General features: G+C 49.2%; 1 protein-coding gene and 1 long non-coding RNA gene across 3 annotated transcripts in view; one reads left to right on the top strand and one right to left on the bottom strand.

Moving 5' to 3' along the window:
* Positions 1-12,851, bottom strand: part of UPB1 (beta-ureidopropionase 1) — a 35,752-nt gene extending 22,901 nt beyond the window's left edge. Inside the window, exons 1-3 of the mRNA XM_063623606.1 lie at positions 12,285-12,851; positions 4,543-4,714; positions 2,604-2,691 (exon numbers count right to left, since the gene is read on the bottom strand). Coding sequence (XP_063479676.1) covers positions 2,604-2,691; positions 4,543-4,714; positions 12,285-12,388 — 364 coding nt within the window. The 5' untranslated portion in view covers positions 12,389-12,851. The remainder of the gene's footprint in view (positions 1-2,603; positions 2,692-4,542; positions 4,715-12,284) is intronic.
* A 61-nt stretch (positions 12,852-12,912) lies between these two features.
* The window catches only part of LOC129467709 (uncharacterized), a 52,200-nt gene continuing 46,594 nt past the window's right edge, over positions 12,913-18,518 (top strand). For both annotated transcript variants that reach the window (XR_008652438.2, XR_008652437.2), the window contains exon 1: positions 12,913-13,104. This is a non-coding gene — a long non-coding RNA (uncharacterized lncRNA). The remainder of the gene's footprint in view (positions 13,105-18,518) is intronic.

The following is an 18,518-nucleotide window of genomic DNA, read 5'->3' as shown; positions in this document are numbered from 1 at the left end:
TATTGGTGAAAAAGAAACTCCTACAGTCTTCCAGAGAAAAACAAGTCATAGACAATGGGTCACAAATTAAAATGGGTGTAGACTACTCAACAATGCCCAAAAAACTAGAAGACAATGAACAGTGTGTGTTCAAACTTCTGAAGGAAAATGATTTCTAACCTAAAATTTGATATTCAACCAAACTATCAAGAAAATTGTAGAAGGAACATATTTTCAGATGGGCAAGGCCTCAAAAAGTTTACCTCTGATGTGTTCTTCCTCAGGGGGCTGCTTGTTCTGAGAGTCCCTAGCTAAATGGGGGCTCCAGTACCAGAGCGGTTGGCAACCCAGCACTAACAGGAAATGAAGAGAGCTGGATGTGGTCTCTACAGTGTGCCTTTCACAGGGTACATCTTGTACATGGTGGACAGCCTAATGCCTGTCTGTCCAACCCGTGACCAGGGGGTCCCTCATACGTGAAACTTGTTTATACTGGCAAATGCTGTGTGGCTCTTGCCTGACCTATCCCTGCCTGACTACCACTCTGGCCCTAGGAGCCCAACTTTATGCTTCCCCCGGTATCCTAGGGAAAACCCAGCCTGGGGCAGCCCCTGGTTCTTCTCATGGAAGGTGCAAATTCAACACACAATCGCAATAGGAAACAAGTTTAAAGATTTTTTTACTTACAGATCCTGGGCAAGGAGAGTGCCATGAGTCAGGAGGGCAGTCCTCTGTCCCCAGGTCAGATGAGGCAGAAATGAAGAGTCAGAGAGAGTATGGGGCAAATAGCAGTACACATAATGACTAAGATGTGGTCACCTTAAGTTAATGGCCAAATGCCTGGATGGTCCATTTAAAGGAAGCAGGAGGAAAGTGGGCAGCCCAGTCTGCTGGCGGGAGAGAGGCCTCTTAAGTTCTTACCACTGGCCACTTGGCTTGAGCCATCTCGGTGTGGTGTAGATCTGGAAACTGTGTCCAGGGTGACCGAGCCCTGCCACTGGTATGAGAGTGTTAAACTTGTATTCAACATGGATGCCGAGGCAACATAAATCTATAAGGATCCACTATACCACTCTACTAAAATAAGGGTATAAACCAAGGAAGAGGAAGCTGTGGGAACAGAGAAACACAAGGGCAAGGCAAAGGGATTCCCCAGGGTGATGGTGAGGGGGGATCCCAGGACAACTGTGTGGCCAGCAGAGGGGGCACCTGATTCAAACCACAGCAGTCACAAGGCTCTGGGGCAGATTCCTTGGAGGAGATGAAACTGATGAACTGATGCATCTAAAACACATTAAGGGAGACTTAGGAATTGATAGAAAGTTTGGGGTTGAATGCGTGGCAAGTAGAAAACAAAACAAACTCTAGGGAAAACAGAAAATAATTCAGGAAAAGAAATCAAAGTTCAGCCTGGGCAATATAGTGAGATCTCCATCTCTACAAACTTTTTTTTTTTTTTTTTCAATTAGCTGGGCGTGATGGTGTGCACCTGTGGTCCCAGCTACTTGGGAGGCTGAGGTGGGAGGATTGCTTGGGCCTGGGGTCAAGGCTGCAGTGAGCTGTGATTGTACTCCAAGCCTGGGTGACAGAGTAAGACCTTGTCTTAAAAAAAAAAGGAATCAAAGTGGACAAAACGGCTGGGGGGATAGAAGAACAAGGACACATATATGTCGAAGGGCCAGGAAGAGGCAAGAAAGGGCTAACATTGACGTCTTCCATAGGGGGAAGTCAATAGGTGATGCAAAACTAAAAAATTAGGAAGTAGCAACACTAACAAAGGTAAATTCCAAAGGAACTAGCTCAGTGTTGACGCTGGGGATAACAGCTATTTTTTGGTAACAGACCTTGTACACCCGTCTGACTCTAAACCATGAGCATGTATAACTCTGATAAAAATAAAAACCACAGGCTGGGCGCGGTGGCTCACGCTTGTAATCCCAGCACTTTGGGAGGCCGAGGCGGGCGGATCACGAGGTCAGGAGATCGAGACCACGGTGAAACCCCGTCTCTACTAAAAATACAAAAAATTAGCCGGGCGTGGTGGCGGGCGCCTGTAGTCCCAGCTACTCGGAGAGGCTGAGGCAGGAGGATGGCGTGAACCCGGGAGGCGGAGCTTGCAGTGAGCCGAGATTGCGCCACTGCACTCCAGCCCGGGTGACAGAGCGAGACTCCGTCTCAAAAAAAAAATAAAAATAAAAAAATAAAAAATAAAAAAATAAAAACCACAAAGGTACATAGTACCAGGAATGTTTAGATAGAGGGGCTGGCTCTGGGCTGAGATCTGAAGGTAAAGAAGTCCTGGTCAGGAGGGCACAGGAGACCAGCTAGAGGGAATTACAAAAGCCAGGGATGAGCTGCCAGGGGCTTGGACCAGGTGGTGGTAGAGAGATGGGGAGGAGTGAATGGATTCAGAGCAATATGAGAAAACTGATGGGATCAGACAACAGCTCAGTGCATAACAGCAGGGAGGCCGGGGTTCCTGGTGATGTGGACAGAGAACCTTTCCATGGATGAGGAAACAAAGGAGATTCTTTAAAAGTCAGGCAGCAGACACTCTTGGCAACATGGAGAGAATACACAATTGTTTGAAGGCAGCAGAGAAAGCACCATTAAAAAAGACTCACTCCATGCTTCCTGGAAACAGATGATGTTGACTCCACACATTGCAGCCACCTCTACGATAGCCTTTATGCGTCTATGAAGGGCAGAGACCTGAGAATTTAAAATGGATTAGAATCCATTTAGTTCTATTGGTAAGGCAATTTTTAGGATCTCATCCTAATGCATATGGAACAATCAATGCCCACCTGGGCAGGTATGAGGAGTAGGGTGGGGAGGTTCTATATTTGGTTATCTCCTGATGTCCAAAATCTGCATGAAAAGCTGGAGGCGCAGAGGCTCTGGGGTCACAGACACTTGGACACTGCTTCAATTTCCTCACCTGGTAATGGGAAGGCTGCCACTGACCTGTGGGGTTGCTGAGAGGCAGGGATGAGGATGGTGCTGCTTCCAGTCTAGGGCCCACGCTCACACCCGTCTCCCAGGTCAGCCACCCCCTTGGCCTGGGACTCCACTCTCCACTCTCCTGCCTTCAGAGGCAAGCCTTGTCCCACACTTATCCTACTTATCCTGTGTGCATCTTATCATGGAATGCCTCGCCTCTCTGGCTTTTTTAAATCCCCATGCTTTGGTGTGTGCTGTGCCCTGGGCGAGGAATGTACTTCCCTCCTCCCACCTAATCTTCCTGGAGGTGTTATCTATGTCACGTGTCGCCCCTCTGTGGGCCTCTGCAGACTCTCATAGCTATGGGCCAAGTGTCAAGGTAACTGGGCATCCCCTGGCCTTCTGGAGCCATTGTGTGCCACTGCTTTCATTGTGTGCCACTCTTCCTCTGCTGTCTGTCACTCCCAGGACCCCACAGGCTCCTTGGGGAAGGGAAGAAAGCATCTTCATCGTCTGCTTGTCCTTGGCACAATGCCTGGCTCCCAGGAGACATTCAAAAGTGTTTGTTCAAAGACAGACCAAAGGAACCAGGCTGAAAACCCAGAGCGCACAAACTCTTTACAAGGCTTATAGTCTCCTCCTTTGAGAGGCTGTGCACCCCATGGCTTTACGGATATTTGCTGACAGCATCAGCCCCGCAAACACACATTTGCTTGGCGTTAGCAAAACGCAAAGCATACTTCTAGGCCCTGTGCGGGTGAAAAAAACATAGCTGGTCCTATGACTTGACAGTCTGGGATGATAGAGGGGACATATCCACAAAAAATGAATCCAGATACAAATGTGAGAGGACTGAGAACCAGACATCTGTAAATCCAACAAAAGCAAAGGAAGGACCAACGTGAATGATGATGCAGAACCAAACCTGGAATCCAAGAGACCTTAGGTTTCTCCAGAATCCCTAAGAATCCTCAAACACGCCGTATCCTGAGGAAATCTGTGCAGGGAAATCCCTGAAAGATTGAGCAGCTGGAGGAATGCTGCGGAGAAGTGTATAAAGCAAACCACCTGCGCCTGTGACAACATGTTTCTTTAGGGAGATACAAGATGCTGTCACCTTTATTTACTAACTCTGAGGTCATAAGCGAATGCCTATCTATTCCCGTAATCCTGTAGGCACCACATCTGACAGACTTCTGGGTATAGCAAGTCCCCGCCCTGAGGATTAAGGCAGAAGAACACACAGACAGACGGTCCCGACCAGCGTGTGCTGGCTGGCTGCCTCCTGGCAGGCAGCTGAGAGGCAGCGTCCCGTGGAGAGCACGAGCAGGCCAAAAGGGCACCCTCCCGGTTAGTAAATGGAGCTTCAGATCAATAGCTGGAGAGAAGTGGAAAGATCAGTGAGGAGGAGGGAGAGATAGAATAAGAACAAGAAGACAGAAGAGCCAGAGATGCAGGCTGGAGGGATGTGGGGAGGCCAGGGCAGGAGCGTCTCTGCTACTGCTTGAGGCACCCAAGCCTGCAGACCTGGAGTATGTGGCCAGCCAGGGCCTGCAGGTGTGCTCCAAGGGCGGGCCACAACCCCGTTTGTGTATTTATTATGGTCAAAAGAGTCTGCACCTGTTCTGCCACAGGGGCATTTGCGGGGAGGGGGATTCTGTTCTGAACCAGCCCCACGTGCACGATGCGGGGTCGTCTCAGCTGCTCCTCCGCCGCTTCAAAGGCATATCCCTGCAGTTCAAAGTCTTCTCTGGAGGCGGCTTCGAAAGCTTCCCTGGGCAGATCAAGCTTCCTAGATGGGCAGGAAAAAAGAGGGAAGGTGATTTTGATTCAGTCTGCTCCACTTAAAATCCCTCTCCCATTTCTTGTAGTTATTTATCAGCCAAAGAGGTGAGAATGTCCTGGCTAGAAGGCGCTCAGTGCCAGGGCCCAAGGGAGCTGGCAAGCAGTGGGGTCCAGCCATGACAGAACACTACACTGAACCTGGACTTTACCTGCAGTTGGCAGGGAGACCTCAGCAGAGAGGCAGCACGGTTAGGCCTGGCAATGGGGAGGCCAGTCAAGAGGTTGGTGTTTTAGAGTTGCTGAAATCAGGGTAGGAATTAAAGTCCTGGCAGTCAGCACAGAAAGGAGGGAACAGATTCTCAAAAGTGGTTCTGAACCAGAATCAGGGCTATGCTGAGCCTAGGGTGTGAGGCAGGCTGTGGGAGCAGAGAGGGGCTTGGAAAATGGGGCTCAGGAGACAGGCTGGATGGAGAGGCCATGACGTGGGATCACATGGATGGCCTTATGGTGAATAAAGACCCTGGCCACTCTGTCCTGCTGCTCCTGCTGGAGGCCAGTTCCACATCTGGTGTTGGGTGGGCTTGGAGGGGCCCAGGTGTTCAGATGGAAGCCCTAAGTGCTCATCCACATTTGTAGTTTATTGACCAAGGCTAGAGAATTAGTTATAAAACCTTCCACTGAAGTGACCATTGGCCAAACAGCAAATACCTCCTGATACCTGTTGCACACCCGAAGGTGAAAGCCACAGAGGCATGGGATGGGACACGGCCCCTAGCCAGGAAGGGCTTACCATCTAAGGGCAAGATGATTATGAAATACTCAGAAAACACATCAAAAAATAACCTGACAGCCATTATCTAATAATATTTCTCTCCTACTTTAAATCACTTTCTTGGAGACGTTTCTTTCAAAATCACAGCCCTGTCAGCCCAAGCCCCTGTCGCCGCCCCCTGCCAGGCACTTTCCATGTGACGGCCCTGACAGCTCTGAGTTCGGTTCCGCCCCTGACAATCAGCCTGCTTTTCAAGTAGTCAAGGTTCCCTTCACTCCAGCAGGTTAGAAATAGCAGCAGTGCCCACACCGTGCCTCTCCTTGCTGTGACTGCCTTAGACAGTCCTCCCACCCTCCAGCGGAAGGGCACTCCTGCAGGCCACAACCTCAGGGCAAATCCCCTCTGATGGACATAATCACGCAGCTTTCCAGGATGTGTGTGTGGGCAGACACCGGGAGAAAAAGGAGCAAGGCTTATGTGTCTATTCCCTCGAGGGCCTGTGGGCCTGGGAGCCAGACAGCTCTTTGAGAGTGTCCTGGTGAACCCTGCCTGGCCTCTCAGCCTGTGTTCTCACACCAGGAAAATGTCAGATGAAGAGCTCGTCTTGGGTGTGGAAACATGGCTGTAACCATAACCTGGCTGAAGTCTCTCTCCCCATCTTCCCACCATGCACAACCTCCATTACCTACCCTTCTTCCCCCAAGTGGTGCCTCCGCCTGGCCAGCCCTGAGGCTGCCCACCTCCTTATCCCCAGCTCCCTGCGAGCTCATTCTAAGCCAAGGTAATACAGGAGAGGCCGCTCCACCCTCCAGGACAGCCACCTTTGGGGCTCTACCTCCTTCCAGCCACTCCTGTCTACTATCTGGGCACCACCTGTAAGGCCTCTCTGCCCTCCCATTATCCAAGGTGGTCCATTACCACATCCTACACAGCTTCATCTTGGAGAACCTAACCAATCCTCAAGCCATACCCTGTGCAGAAGCAGTCAGTGACCATATGCCGTGCCCACTGAAAGGCCTGGTACAGGAGATTCAGTGGACCACTGAGACGGACTGAATGCTTATGTCTGCCCCAAATTTGTATGTTGAAATCCTCATCTCCAATGTGATAGGGCTCTTTGGGAGGTGATTAGGTCATGAGGGTAGAGTCCTTTTAAAAGACCCCCAGAGGGCATGCTTGCTTCCTGCACCAGGTAAGAACACAGTGAGAAGGCACCATCTACAAACCAGAAAGTGGGCCCTCACCAGACACCAGATCTACTGTGGCACCTTGATCTTGGACTTCATAACATCCAGAACTGTGAGGAATAAATTCATGTGATTTAAGATGGGGAAAGAGACCATAGCCAGATGTTGGTTACAGCCAGGGTTGCACACTCAGACAAGAGCTCTGCCACCTGACATCTTCCTGGTGTGAGACCACAGGCTGAGGACAGTGTTCACTAGGACATTCCCAAAGGGCTGTCCAGCTACCAGGCCCACAGGCCTTTGGGGAAGCAGACACACAGACCCTTCTCCTTTTTCTCCCTGTGATTGCCCACAAGTACTGGGAAGTCTGTGGTATTTTGTTATAGTAGCCCAAAAGTACTAAAACAAGCATCAATCAGCCACTGCCCAGGAGGACAAGACCAGCAAATGAGCCATAACCTCACAGACAGCCTCATGCTGCCACTGCCTGCCCTGGTCCCTGTAGTTGGCTTTCAGACCCTCTACCCCTCACCCTGCTACTGAGGCCTCCCCACTCAGGGCTTCCCTTCAGACTTCAAGGAGTAAAGCCTGTCACTTCCCATCCTAGCCCCACCATGCCCTTCAGGGCCCCCATCTCTCCCACCCAGGGTCAGGCAGACCTTGCCAGAGGACACCAAGTTCTGCCTCCTCAGCAACCTCTCACTTCTGGAACTTTATCTTTCCACGTCTGATAGCTCTTTACCACCAGCCTTTTAAATCATTAAACTAGAGCTCTGTTACAAAAGAGACACGTGCTCATGGCGGGGGTGAATCAAATAGTGGGAAAGGGTATAAAATGAAACATAAATTCCCCTTTCTACCCCACCCCTAGTCCCAAAACTCAGAGGCAACCCCTCTTAACAATGTTTTATGTCTCTTTCCTATTTTCCTACATGTATGCATTACAAATACAATGGCATCATTCTGTATTTTCTGTTCTTCAACTTGCCTTTTTCACTTAATACACATAGCTTGGACATCTTTCTCCACTAGTACCTACAGGTCTCCACATCCATCACTGAAGCTGTTAAAGAGTCTCTCCCATTGAAAAATGGAAGGGGGGTGGGGGGAGGGAGAGAAGGACAGGAAGAAAGAGAAAGAAGGACAGTGTTCCACACACGTCCACATGTTTACTCACTTGCTGTCTCTCCCTGCTGCCTAGGGAGCTTCCACACATGCTTCCCCTCAGCTCAGGCCTCACCTCCTGGCCCCATCTCAGGAACTGCCAACAGCCTTATCATGGCTAAATCCAGCAGACTTCCTGCTGTCCTCACCCACTAGACATTTCTGAGCCATCTAATGCTTCTTTCCCTGTCCTGCCTCAGTGTGCTCACCTCCAGAATCTCCCACAAAGTCTCTTTCTTTCACCCCTTGAATATCCGGGTTTTCCAGCATTCTCTCCAGCGCCCTCTTTTGTACCTGCTCCTCCTCCACCTGGAATGACCATCTCCAGGGCAGCTCAACAAGCCCAGCCTCGCCCACCTGAGGCCCACCTCCACATAGCAAATAACCCCTGGGTTATTTCCACCTGCAGACCCTGAAGCTACTCTAGCAGGTTGAGCTGTGTCTCCATCCTGACACCTGGAACCTGTCATTGTGATTTTATTTGGAAAAAGAGTCTTCACAGACGTAATTAAGATCAGGATCTCAAGATCATCCTGGATTATCCAAGTAAGCTCCAAATCCAAAGACGTGTGTGTGTGTGTGTGTGTGTGTGTGTGTGTGTGTCTTTGAGACAGGGCCTCGCTCTGACTCCCAGGCTGGAGTGCAGAGGAAAGATTTTGGCTCACTGCAGCCTCAACCTCCCAGGCTCAAGTGATCCTCCCGCCTCTGCCTGCCATGTAGCTAGGACTACAGATGCATGCTACCATGCCTGGCTATTTTTTAAAATGTTTTATAGAGATGAGTGTCTCACTATGTTGCCCAGGCCGGTCTCGAACTCCTGAGTTCAAGCAATCTTCCAGCCCTAGCCTCCCAAAGTGCTGAGATTACAGGTGTGAGCCACTGCACCCTGCTCAAAGACAAGAGACACCACAGGAGAAATACAGGGACAACAGGAGAAGGCCAAGAAAGAGGTAGAGACTGGCTGTCACAAGCTAAGGAAAGCCCAGAGCCACCTGAGGCTAGAAAAGAAAAGGAAGGATTCTCCCCTAGGATCTTTGGAGAGAACACGGCCCTGCTGACACGCTGGTCTTGTACTTGTGGTCTTCAGAACTGTGAGAATAAGTTTCTGTTGTTTCAAGCCACCCAGTTTGTGGTAATTTGTTACGGCAGCCCTAGGAACTAAACAACACTCAAACGCAACCTGTCCAAAGATGCTCCTCGTCACATGAGTCGACTGGCCATCTGAGAGTCCAAGCCAGAAGCCGGCAAGATCCTCACTGCCACACCTGTTATCCTCATTGCCTCACTGTCTACTGACCTCCCTGAGACCTCTGGAAGCCTTGTCTCTCCACCCCCAGGTACTCTGTTCACATAAGGCCTCTCATCTTCCACCTACTTTTTTCCAGGCTAGTCTTTTTTCCTTTCCATTTTTAAAAATTTCGGATCATCCAGTCGTTATTCCAGGTCATTCTTCACTCAGCCACCAGGTCAAAGTCTTCAAAGGCTCCACCATTATCGAGACACAGTTCTGCTGCCTCAGAGACCCTAAGAGCGACCTGCCACTCCTGCCTCCTCTCTCAGGTCTTCCTTGGGGGAGCACTCAATGACTAACCCTCTCACAAACACAGTCCTCAAATGGGCACGTTCCCTGGTGTCTGGGGACATGTACCCTTCCTGTCTCCCCTAGGATGTAGCTTAGGCATGGTGCTCCTGGGAAGCCTTCCTGATGTCCCCCCAACTCCAAACACACAAACTCTCTCAAGCTCTCCCTGCCTCCTTCTCACAGTGTAATGAAACCATCAAAAGATGGAAAGCCCCCAAGGGCAGGAACCATGGCTTACTCATCCTGGTATCCCCAGTGCCAGTGGCTGAGACTAAGTGCTCAACGAATGCTTGTTGACTGAATGACTGCTTCTTGGTTCTGGCTGTCTTAAAATGGAAAGTTGATGTTCTCTGGGGATTTCATCTGCCACAGGTAAAGGCCCATTTGGATCATTCACTGAGCAAACATTTACTAAGCATTGTAACTGGGAGAAGAGGTGGTCTTGTGTGGAGCACATCGGGAGTCGGATCCGAGGGGCTGAGGGCTTCAGGTCCAATGGACCTTCACAGAGGTAGCTATGTCCAAGTCAGACTTAGAGGAGTTTACAGGAATTTAAGTGGGATTAGAGTTTTTAAATGAGCAGTAATTTTTTAATCTTCAGTTCGAAATGCCATTCATCACCAAATCCCACACATTAGCAAGGACAGAGCAAGTACAAAGGTTTACACCTTAGGGATAAAAGCTGAAAGGGCTAAATGCTGAGTAGAACAGAGCAAGAAAAGGGGATAGGAAAAGGAGCCACTTTGTTATTGTGAGCCCCAGGATGAAACCTGGCAGTCATTGGTCAAAAGAGGTTGTCTCCCATTTCACCAGCCATTATCATCATCCCTCCTGCTCTGGAGTGACTCAAATGCTTAGATACAATCCCTCTTGCAGGCAGTCCTTGGGCTGACCTCAGCCCTTCTCCAGAATGTGCCCCAGCCAATCACCTTTGTGGGAAACTGACTTCTCTTTTCCTAAGACTCTTCTCCTTTACCTCTCCCTGGCACCCATATGCTGTCTTTTTCCCAGGAAGACATGCCCACCCCACTCTTAGAATAAACTAATTCCCATCCCCAGAAGCGTAAGACACCCCTTGCTTTATTTAAGACATTTTCTTCAGGAGTCTCAACTCTGAGACACTTTCAAGGACCAGTTTTTCAGATGCAGTGGAAATAGGAGCATGAGCGCATTCACTGGGAGGGGCCTTAAAGGTCACCCAGCCCTTTGGATATGAAGAGCCTTTTCTGACAAAGTTCTGTACTACCTCACCCCCAAAAAGTGGCTGTTCTAACTTCATCATCCACTAGCTGTGAAAACACCCTTGGATCTGAGGTCTAGCCTCCCTGCAGTAACTCCACAGCAGCTGTGGCTGGGAACCACCAATCCAATCAACACCTTCAGTTACCGGTGAACTGGTCTGGTTCCTGCTGCAAGGTCACTGCCACAAGGTCATGGAGCCTGCAGACTGGCTGGACTCGGGGAGGCAGGGAGCCCACAAATGAGCAAGGAAGTGGAAGGAGAGTTAGTCAGGGGCTGCATGCGGTCAGAGTTTGGATTTCATCCTAAGAGCCCAGGAAATTCCTTACAGAGTTTTAAGCACAAAGGAGCAACAGTATGTGATTTTTTCTTTTCTTTTCTTTTTGAGACGGAGTCTTGCCCTGTTGCCCAAGCTGGAGTGCAGTGGCACAATCTGGACTCACTGCAAGCTCCGCCTCCCGGGTTCAAGCGATTCTCCTGCCTCAGCCTCCCGAGTAGCTGGGACTACAAGTGTGAGCCACCACACCCAGCTAATTTTTGTATTTTTAGTAGAGACAGGGTTTCACCATATTGGCCAGGCTGATCTCGAACTCCAGACCTTGTGATCCACCCGCCTCTGCCTCCCAAAGTACTGGGATTATAGGCATGAGCCACCGCGCCAGGCCAACAGGATATGATTTACATATTAAAGGGATCCTCTGGTTGCTGCAGGTAAGAAATGCACTGAAGAGAAACAAGAGTGGAAGGGGAAGTGTCTTTCTTTCTCTTTTCTTTTTTCTTTTTTTTTTTTTTGAGACAGAGTCTCACTCTGTCACCCAGGCTGGAGTGCAGTGGCGGTGATCTTTGCTCACCGCAAGCTCCGCCTCCCGGGTTCACGCCATTCTCCTGCCTCAGCCTCCCGAGTAGCTGGGACTACAGGTGCCTGCCACCACGCCCGGCTAATTTTTTGTATGTTTAGTAGAGACGGGGTTTCATCGTGTTAGCCAGGATGGTCTCGATCTCCTGACCTGGTGATCCGCCCGCCTCGGCCTCCCAAAGTGCTGGGATTACAGGCGTGAGCCACCGCGCCTGGCCGGGAAGTGTCTTTTTCAGCTTTGTGGACACAGTGTCCAGCAGTACACAGCCCTCAGAAAGTCCTGGTGATGCACACAGCTTGCAGGAAGTGGAAAAACTAACGCCCATGGCTTGCCAGTGGGAAAGGTTCACTCGCCAACTAAATGCAGACAGCCTTTATTTCCAAGGGTCGGCCAGAGGTCGGGTCACCGCAGGAAGGATGGTCTGGGGCCGGACAATCAGTACACCTGCTGGGTGCTCTGATTGGAAACAGTGACCCAGCCAGACACCCAGAAGACAGGCCCGGCTGGCCACAGAGAAAGCCCTGGAGAGTAAAATCCCGTCCTTTTCCTTCCAGTTCTGGGCAACGTGGGGGAGAAGAGATTTGTAAAGGTCACCCCAGGATTCTGCAACCCCCAAGGACCCCGGGGCCATCCCATCAAAACCTACTATGGTCTCAGACCGCCAACTCAGGACTTCTCACCGCCTCCCCTGAGCCCTTCAGACCCTGAGGCCCTCCCTGCCTGCTCCCCCAGACCCACACTCTGTGGCCCCAAAAACCCATTAACTTAGTGCAGACCTGAGCTCCTTGCCATAGAGAACGCGCTTCACCTCCTGCAAGTCGGGGAGCGGCAGGTGCTTCTCCAAGCATTCCTCCAGCGACTTCCACTCAGCGCCCGCCATGGTCAACGTCCGCCAGGGCTTGTGTCCTCGCACGAACTGCCTGCCCTTTGCCCGCAGTGGGAGGAGGTGCCCAGGCCCGCTCAGGCGCCCTTGCCTTTATCTCTTACTCTCGCTCCCGGACAGCTCAAGTGAGGACACGTCACTTCCTCGCGCAGCCAATCTGTCCTCCAGGGCTTCGCGAGTGGGACCGCCCCTGGCCTTTAGCGCTCCTTCGGCACGTGCCAGGACACGTTCCTCTTTCCACTTCCGCAGCACACGGCCAATCAGCTCTCCAGGGCCTCGCGTGGGGAGTGGGCGGAGGGATCCGCCCCTTGCCCTTCGCCCCTTGCCCTTCGCCTCTCCGTTAGCAAGCGATGAGACACGCCCCTCCACAGGCGGGACTGCGCGGAGCGCTCGCGCTTCGGCTGCGAGTCAGGACTGAGGCTGTCCCCCTCCCGCCTCCCTCAGGGGCCTTCGCGCGGGTGCCTCCAGGTTCCACCCCTCACCTGCCCCTTGGTGTCGGGGCGGGACCGTGGAGAGGTCGTGAGGGAGGCCTGGGCGCGGCCTCCGGGAGGCTGCAGCACGGGTCTGAGGTAAATGGCCCGCCCGCTGCTGAGCCCTCGCGGGGGCTGGTTCCAGCAGCAACCGCTGGGCAGGGCCCCTCCCGACCGCGACCTCCTGTCCGCAGCATAGGGCAGCCGGCCGGGCCAGCCTCCCGCACAAGACTACCGAGGAAGGTACGGGACGAGTTTCAGTGTCCCATGGGCACGCGGCGGCTGCACCTCTGTCGTCTGGAGCCTTTCTGTCTGGGGAGTTTTAACCCTCGAGGGGCCAGGCTCGGAGTCCATGCCGCTACCTGGTTTGCGCGTTCCCACCCCCGGCTTTGGGGCCGCCGGAGGGGAAGGTCAGCTGCTTGCCTGCAGTTCCGTGCGCCTCGGTGGAGCTAATATTGTAAAATGCGGGGTCCCCGGGTGAGGGCGCGCCCTCTGCACCCTAGGGCCCCTTTTCAGCCCTGCCCTCTGCCGCGTGTGTGCAAATATGGGCACTTTCCTGCGGTAGGGTGCGCTTTAAACTGTCACTGAGATGGTAGGAGTGAGAGCCCCATTTGCTGTTACCGCTAATCCAGAGGGTGCCATCCCTTCAGGAGCAAAGAAGCGTCCTCTTTGGGGTCCTATTGAGAATTAGGGCAGTAAGGCCCGCTTACCTCGGCGGGCAGCCGGGTGAAGGAACCAGTCTGTAGAAGTCCTATTCAGCCACTTGTAAACCTTGTGACGCCAGGAAAGTTTAACTTAGTCGCTGGAGGCTTCTGTTGCTTTATCCGTAAAATAGGAATGCAAAGATTACGCTGCGGGGTTGTTTAAAAGTCAGAAAAGGCCAGCACGGTGGCTCATGCCTGTAATCCCAGCACTTTGGGAGGCCTAGAAAGGAGTATTGTTTGAGGCCAGGAACTCCAGACCAGCCTGGGTAACACAGCAAGACCCTGTATCTACAAAATAATTTTTAAAAAATTAGCCTATCATGGTGGTGTGCACCTGCTTCTTGGGAGGCATAGGTGAGAGGATCGCTTGAGCCCAGGAGTTCGAGGCTCCCTAGCTATGATCTTACGGCTGCACTTCAGCCTGGGCAACAGAGTGAGACGCAATCTCAAAGAAAAAAAAGAGGCAAGTAAAATGTGCACAAAGGGAGCTAATTTATATCTAGAATTAGTTACTAACATTAAAAATATTATACTTCAGGTATTTTGTTTCAGCCGCTAACTCACAAGTTTTGTTCCTTGTTTTGATAAATGTTAGCTGACAGTTTCTAGTATCTGATGGAGCTGCCTTCTCAAGAATGCAAACTCTGAGGACTTTCTATGTGTAAGGCACTGCCAAGAGAGCCATATAAAGACAGATAAGACCTAGTACCTTTTCTCTGTGATTTAATTAAGTAAAGACAGCTGGGCACGTTGGCTCACACCTGTAATCCCAGCACTTTGTGAGGCCAAGGCGGGCAGATCACCTGTGGTCAGGAGTTCGAGACCAGCCTGACCAACATGGTGAAACCCCGTCTCTATTAAAAATACAAAAATTTGCCGGGCATGGTGGCGCATGCCTGTAATCCCAGCTACTGGGGAGGCTGAGGCAGGAGAATCGCTTGAACCCAGAAGGCAGAGGTTGCAGCGAGCTGAGATCACGCCATTGTACTCCAGCCTGGGTAATGAGAGCAAAACTCCGTATCAAAAAAAAAAAAAAAAAGGAAAGACAAGCTTGTAAATACAGCAGATTTAAATAATTTGAGATGAAAAAGATACTATGGAGTGCAAAGAGGTGATTTCTGGCTTAGAGAAATTGTTGGAGGTCTCATGGAAGAGGCTTCAAAGCCAACTCAAAATGTTTCAAACCGAATGAACTTTCACCTCCTTTCTCAAGCAGGCTCTTATCTTCTTTTGTTTTTGTTGTTACAGAGTTTCGCTTTTGTCACCCAGGCTGCAGTGCAATGGCGCGATTTTGGCTCACTGCAACCTCCACCTCCCGGGTTCAAGCAATTCTCCTGCCTCAGCCTCCCGAGTAGCTGGAATTACAGGCGTGTGTCACCACACCCAGCCAATTTTTTGTATTTTTAGTAGAGATGGGGTTTCACCATGTTGGTCAGTCTGGTCTTGAACTCCTGACCTCAGGTGATCCGCCTGCCTCAGCCTCCTGAAGTGCTGGGATTACAGGCATGAGCCACCGCGCCCAGCCTCTTATCTTCTGCACTGTATTCCCTATTTCAGTAATGGCCTCACCACCCACTGATTTGCCAAGTTTTTGAGAGTCATCTGCAACTCCTCCATGTTCTTTCTTTCCCCCATACAATCAGGCATCAAGTTCTGCTAAATTTATCTCCTGGATTTTGTTCATATCCTTCCTCCTCCCTCCTCATGTCTGCCTCCTGTCATCTTTTGCTTGAATTGTTGCCAGTCTTCTAACTTGTCTCTCCACCTCCAATGTCTATCCTTAGTTGTCTTTCTAAAACTAGTATCTTACCATCCTTTGTATCCTCTCATTCGGTGTATCCCTACCTGGAATCACCTTTCATCCTTCATTTTGTGACCGCCTTCTCATCCTCCACCATGCAGTTGAAACATCACTTCTTCTGTAAAGACTTCTCCAATTGTCCCAGAAAAAGTTAGGCTTCCCCAGGCCTTGATAGATAGCTCTCTTGTTATATTTATTAAACAGTATTGTGTAGTTATTTCTGTGCTGTCCTCAGAAAATGGACCGGATCTACTTTTGTATCCAGAGGACTTTAGCACTCAATAAATGATTATTGAAGGAATCAACTCTGGAATCATGGACAAATTCATTAAGGTGGTAACACTGAGCTGGACCTCAAAGCAGTAGTAGAAGCTATTATTACTAGTTAAATTGTTTAGTTCATCTTTCCCTATTGTTCAGTGACAGGTCATTCATACTAGTTCATTATAAACCAGTGTTTCATAAATAAAACTTAGGATTTAAAAAGTTGTATTAAAAATGTTTATATTTGACCAATTTACTTTTTACTCTGAATGATAGCAAGACACTTCACTAGCTCGCTCTGTGGTAATCATTTTGTTTTTTGCTTTTTTTTTTGAGATGGAGTCTCCCTTTGTCACCCAGACTGGAGTGCAGTGGAGCGATTTCAGCTCACTGAAACCTCCACCTTCTGGGTTCAAGTGATTCTTGTGCCTCAGCCTCCAGAGTAGCTGGGATTACAGGCACACACCACCACGCCCGCCTAATTTTTGTATTTTTAGTAGAGATGGGGTTTCACCATGTTGGCCAGGCTGGTCTCAAACTCCTGACCTTAGGTGATCCGCCCACCTCAGCCTCCCAAAGTGCGGAGTTTACAAGCATGAGCCACTGCACTCGGCTCTGTGGTAATCATTTAAAAAGACTTAAGGCTTTGCCCTAGTTTCTTTCTGAAATATCCCACCAACCCAAAAGGTTATAACTGCATGCAAGCATACTAGAGTGAGGGATTCTTCCTTGTTTGGAAGAACAACTCTTTCTCTGGCAACATGGTGTGGTTTAAGGATGTATAACCCATAATTTGGTTAAGTGTATACAAACATGGGCAGGAAGGACAGAATACACACAACCTCAACATGATGGATACCTCTGGAGAGGGAGATAGGGGAATGAAATAGAAGAATAGGAATTATCTGTTGATAGATAATGTTTTAATTCTTTTTAAGAGATCTGAGACATATGACAATATTAACATTTAAAAAATCTGGATGCTTATTATTACCAATACTTTTCTTTATGTTTGAAATATTTTTTAAAAAAATTATAGAAGAAAAGAGACTTAGAACAGGAGTCAGGAAACCTGCAGTTTAGTCTGGGTTCTACTTTAACCTCAGTTTTCCTGTTATAAAAAAGATAGGGGCCAGGCACGGTGGCTCAGGCCTGTAATCCCAGCACTTTGGGAGGCTGAGGTGGGTGGATCACTTGAGGTCAGGAGTTGGAGACCAGCCTGGCCAACATGGCAAAACCCCATCTTCTACTAAAAATACAAAAATTAGCTGGGGATGGTGGTGCATGCCTGTAATACCAGCTACTGGGAGGCTCAGGCAGGAGGATCACTTGAGCCTGGGAGGTAGACATTGCAGTCAGCTGAGATCGTGCCACTGCAGTCCAGCCTGGGCAACAGAGCAAGACTCCATCTCAAAAAATAATAATAAAAAAAAATTGGGGAGGGGAGGGAACTGGTGAGACAGTCTATAGAGATGATGTAAGTCTTGTCCTAATTCTAATAAAATATGATTCTAATAATCTGGCCATGTATAAATTCCTCTATATGCTTATTTGTGAGGAAACAGTTTCATTATAGAAGCTGGTTCTGCAGAAGGAGCTTATTTTTAAAAATGTGTTAGTGGAGCTGGGAGCGGTGGCTCACGCCTGTAATCCCAGCACTTTGGGGGGCCGAGGCAGGCAGATCACGAGGTCAGGAGATCAAGACCATCCTTGCTAGTACAGTGAAACCCCGTCTCTACTAAAAAATACAAAAAATTAGCTGGGCGTGGTGGCGGGTGCCTGTAGTCCCAGCTACTCAGGAGGCTGAGGCAGGAGAATGGCATGAACCCAGGAGATGGAGCTTGCAGTGAGCTGAGATTGCGCCACTGCACTCTAGCCTGGGCGAGACTCCGTCTCAAAAAAAAAAAAGTATTAGTGTCTGTTTTTAGGTATTACTTTTAAATTCACAATGTGTGTTTATTTCAGTCCTTAGGGAAGGTATTTAAAGTACTTTTTAAAAAGTAATGTGCATAGGTAATTAAATTTTTTTATTTTTAATTTTTGTGAGGACATAGTAGGTATATATATTTGTGGGGTGCATGAGATGCTTTGATACAGACATGCAGTGTGTAATAATCACATCATGGTAAGTGGGGTATCCATCCCCTCAAGTATTTATTCTTTGTGTTACAAACAATCCAATTATACTCTTATAGTTATTTTTAAATGTACAATTAAATTATTGACTATAGTCACCCTGTTCTGCTATCAAACACTGGATCTTACTCATTCTTTCTAACTACTTTTTGCACCTATTAACCATCTCCACTTTTCCCCCATCCTCAACTACCCTTCCCAGCCTCTGGTAACCATCCTTCTACTCTCCATCTGCAGGAGTTCAGTTGTTTTAATTTTTAGCTCCCACAAATAAGTGAGAGCATGTGGTTTGTCTTTCTGTGCCTGGCTTATTTCACTTAATGACCTCCAGCTCCATCCATGTTGTTGCGAATGACAGGATCTCATTCCTTTCTATGGCTGAATAGTACTCCATTGTGTATATGTACCACATTTTCTTTATCCATTCATCTGTTGATGGACATTTAGGTTGCTTCCAAATCTTGGCAATTGTGAACAGTGCTGCAACAAACATGGGATGCGAGTGCAGATATCCCTTAGATACACTGATTTCCTTTCTTTTGTATATATACCCAGCAGTGGAATTGCTGGATCATATAGTAAGGTACTATTTTTACTCATTAACATTTGAAGAACTAAAATGTTATGATGATCAATGGTGAACAATTCTAATAAGGGCCATGACATGGAGATCCCACCAGTCTTCTCCTATGACCCAGAGGGGCTGTTTATGCCCTCATTTAGCACTTTACAACACACAAAAGGCTTTTGCA

Source organism: Symphalangus syndactylus, chromosome 18, assembly GCF_028878055.3.
Source record: "Symphalangus syndactylus isolate Jambi chromosome 18, NHGRI_mSymSyn1-v2.1_pri, whole genome shotgun sequence".
Taxonomy (NCBI): Eukaryota; Metazoa; Chordata; class Mammalia; order Primates; family Hylobatidae; genus Symphalangus; species Symphalangus syndactylus.
The sequence above is the reverse complement of the archived record's forward strand: the minus strand, read 5'-3'. Positions and strand labels throughout refer to the sequence as shown.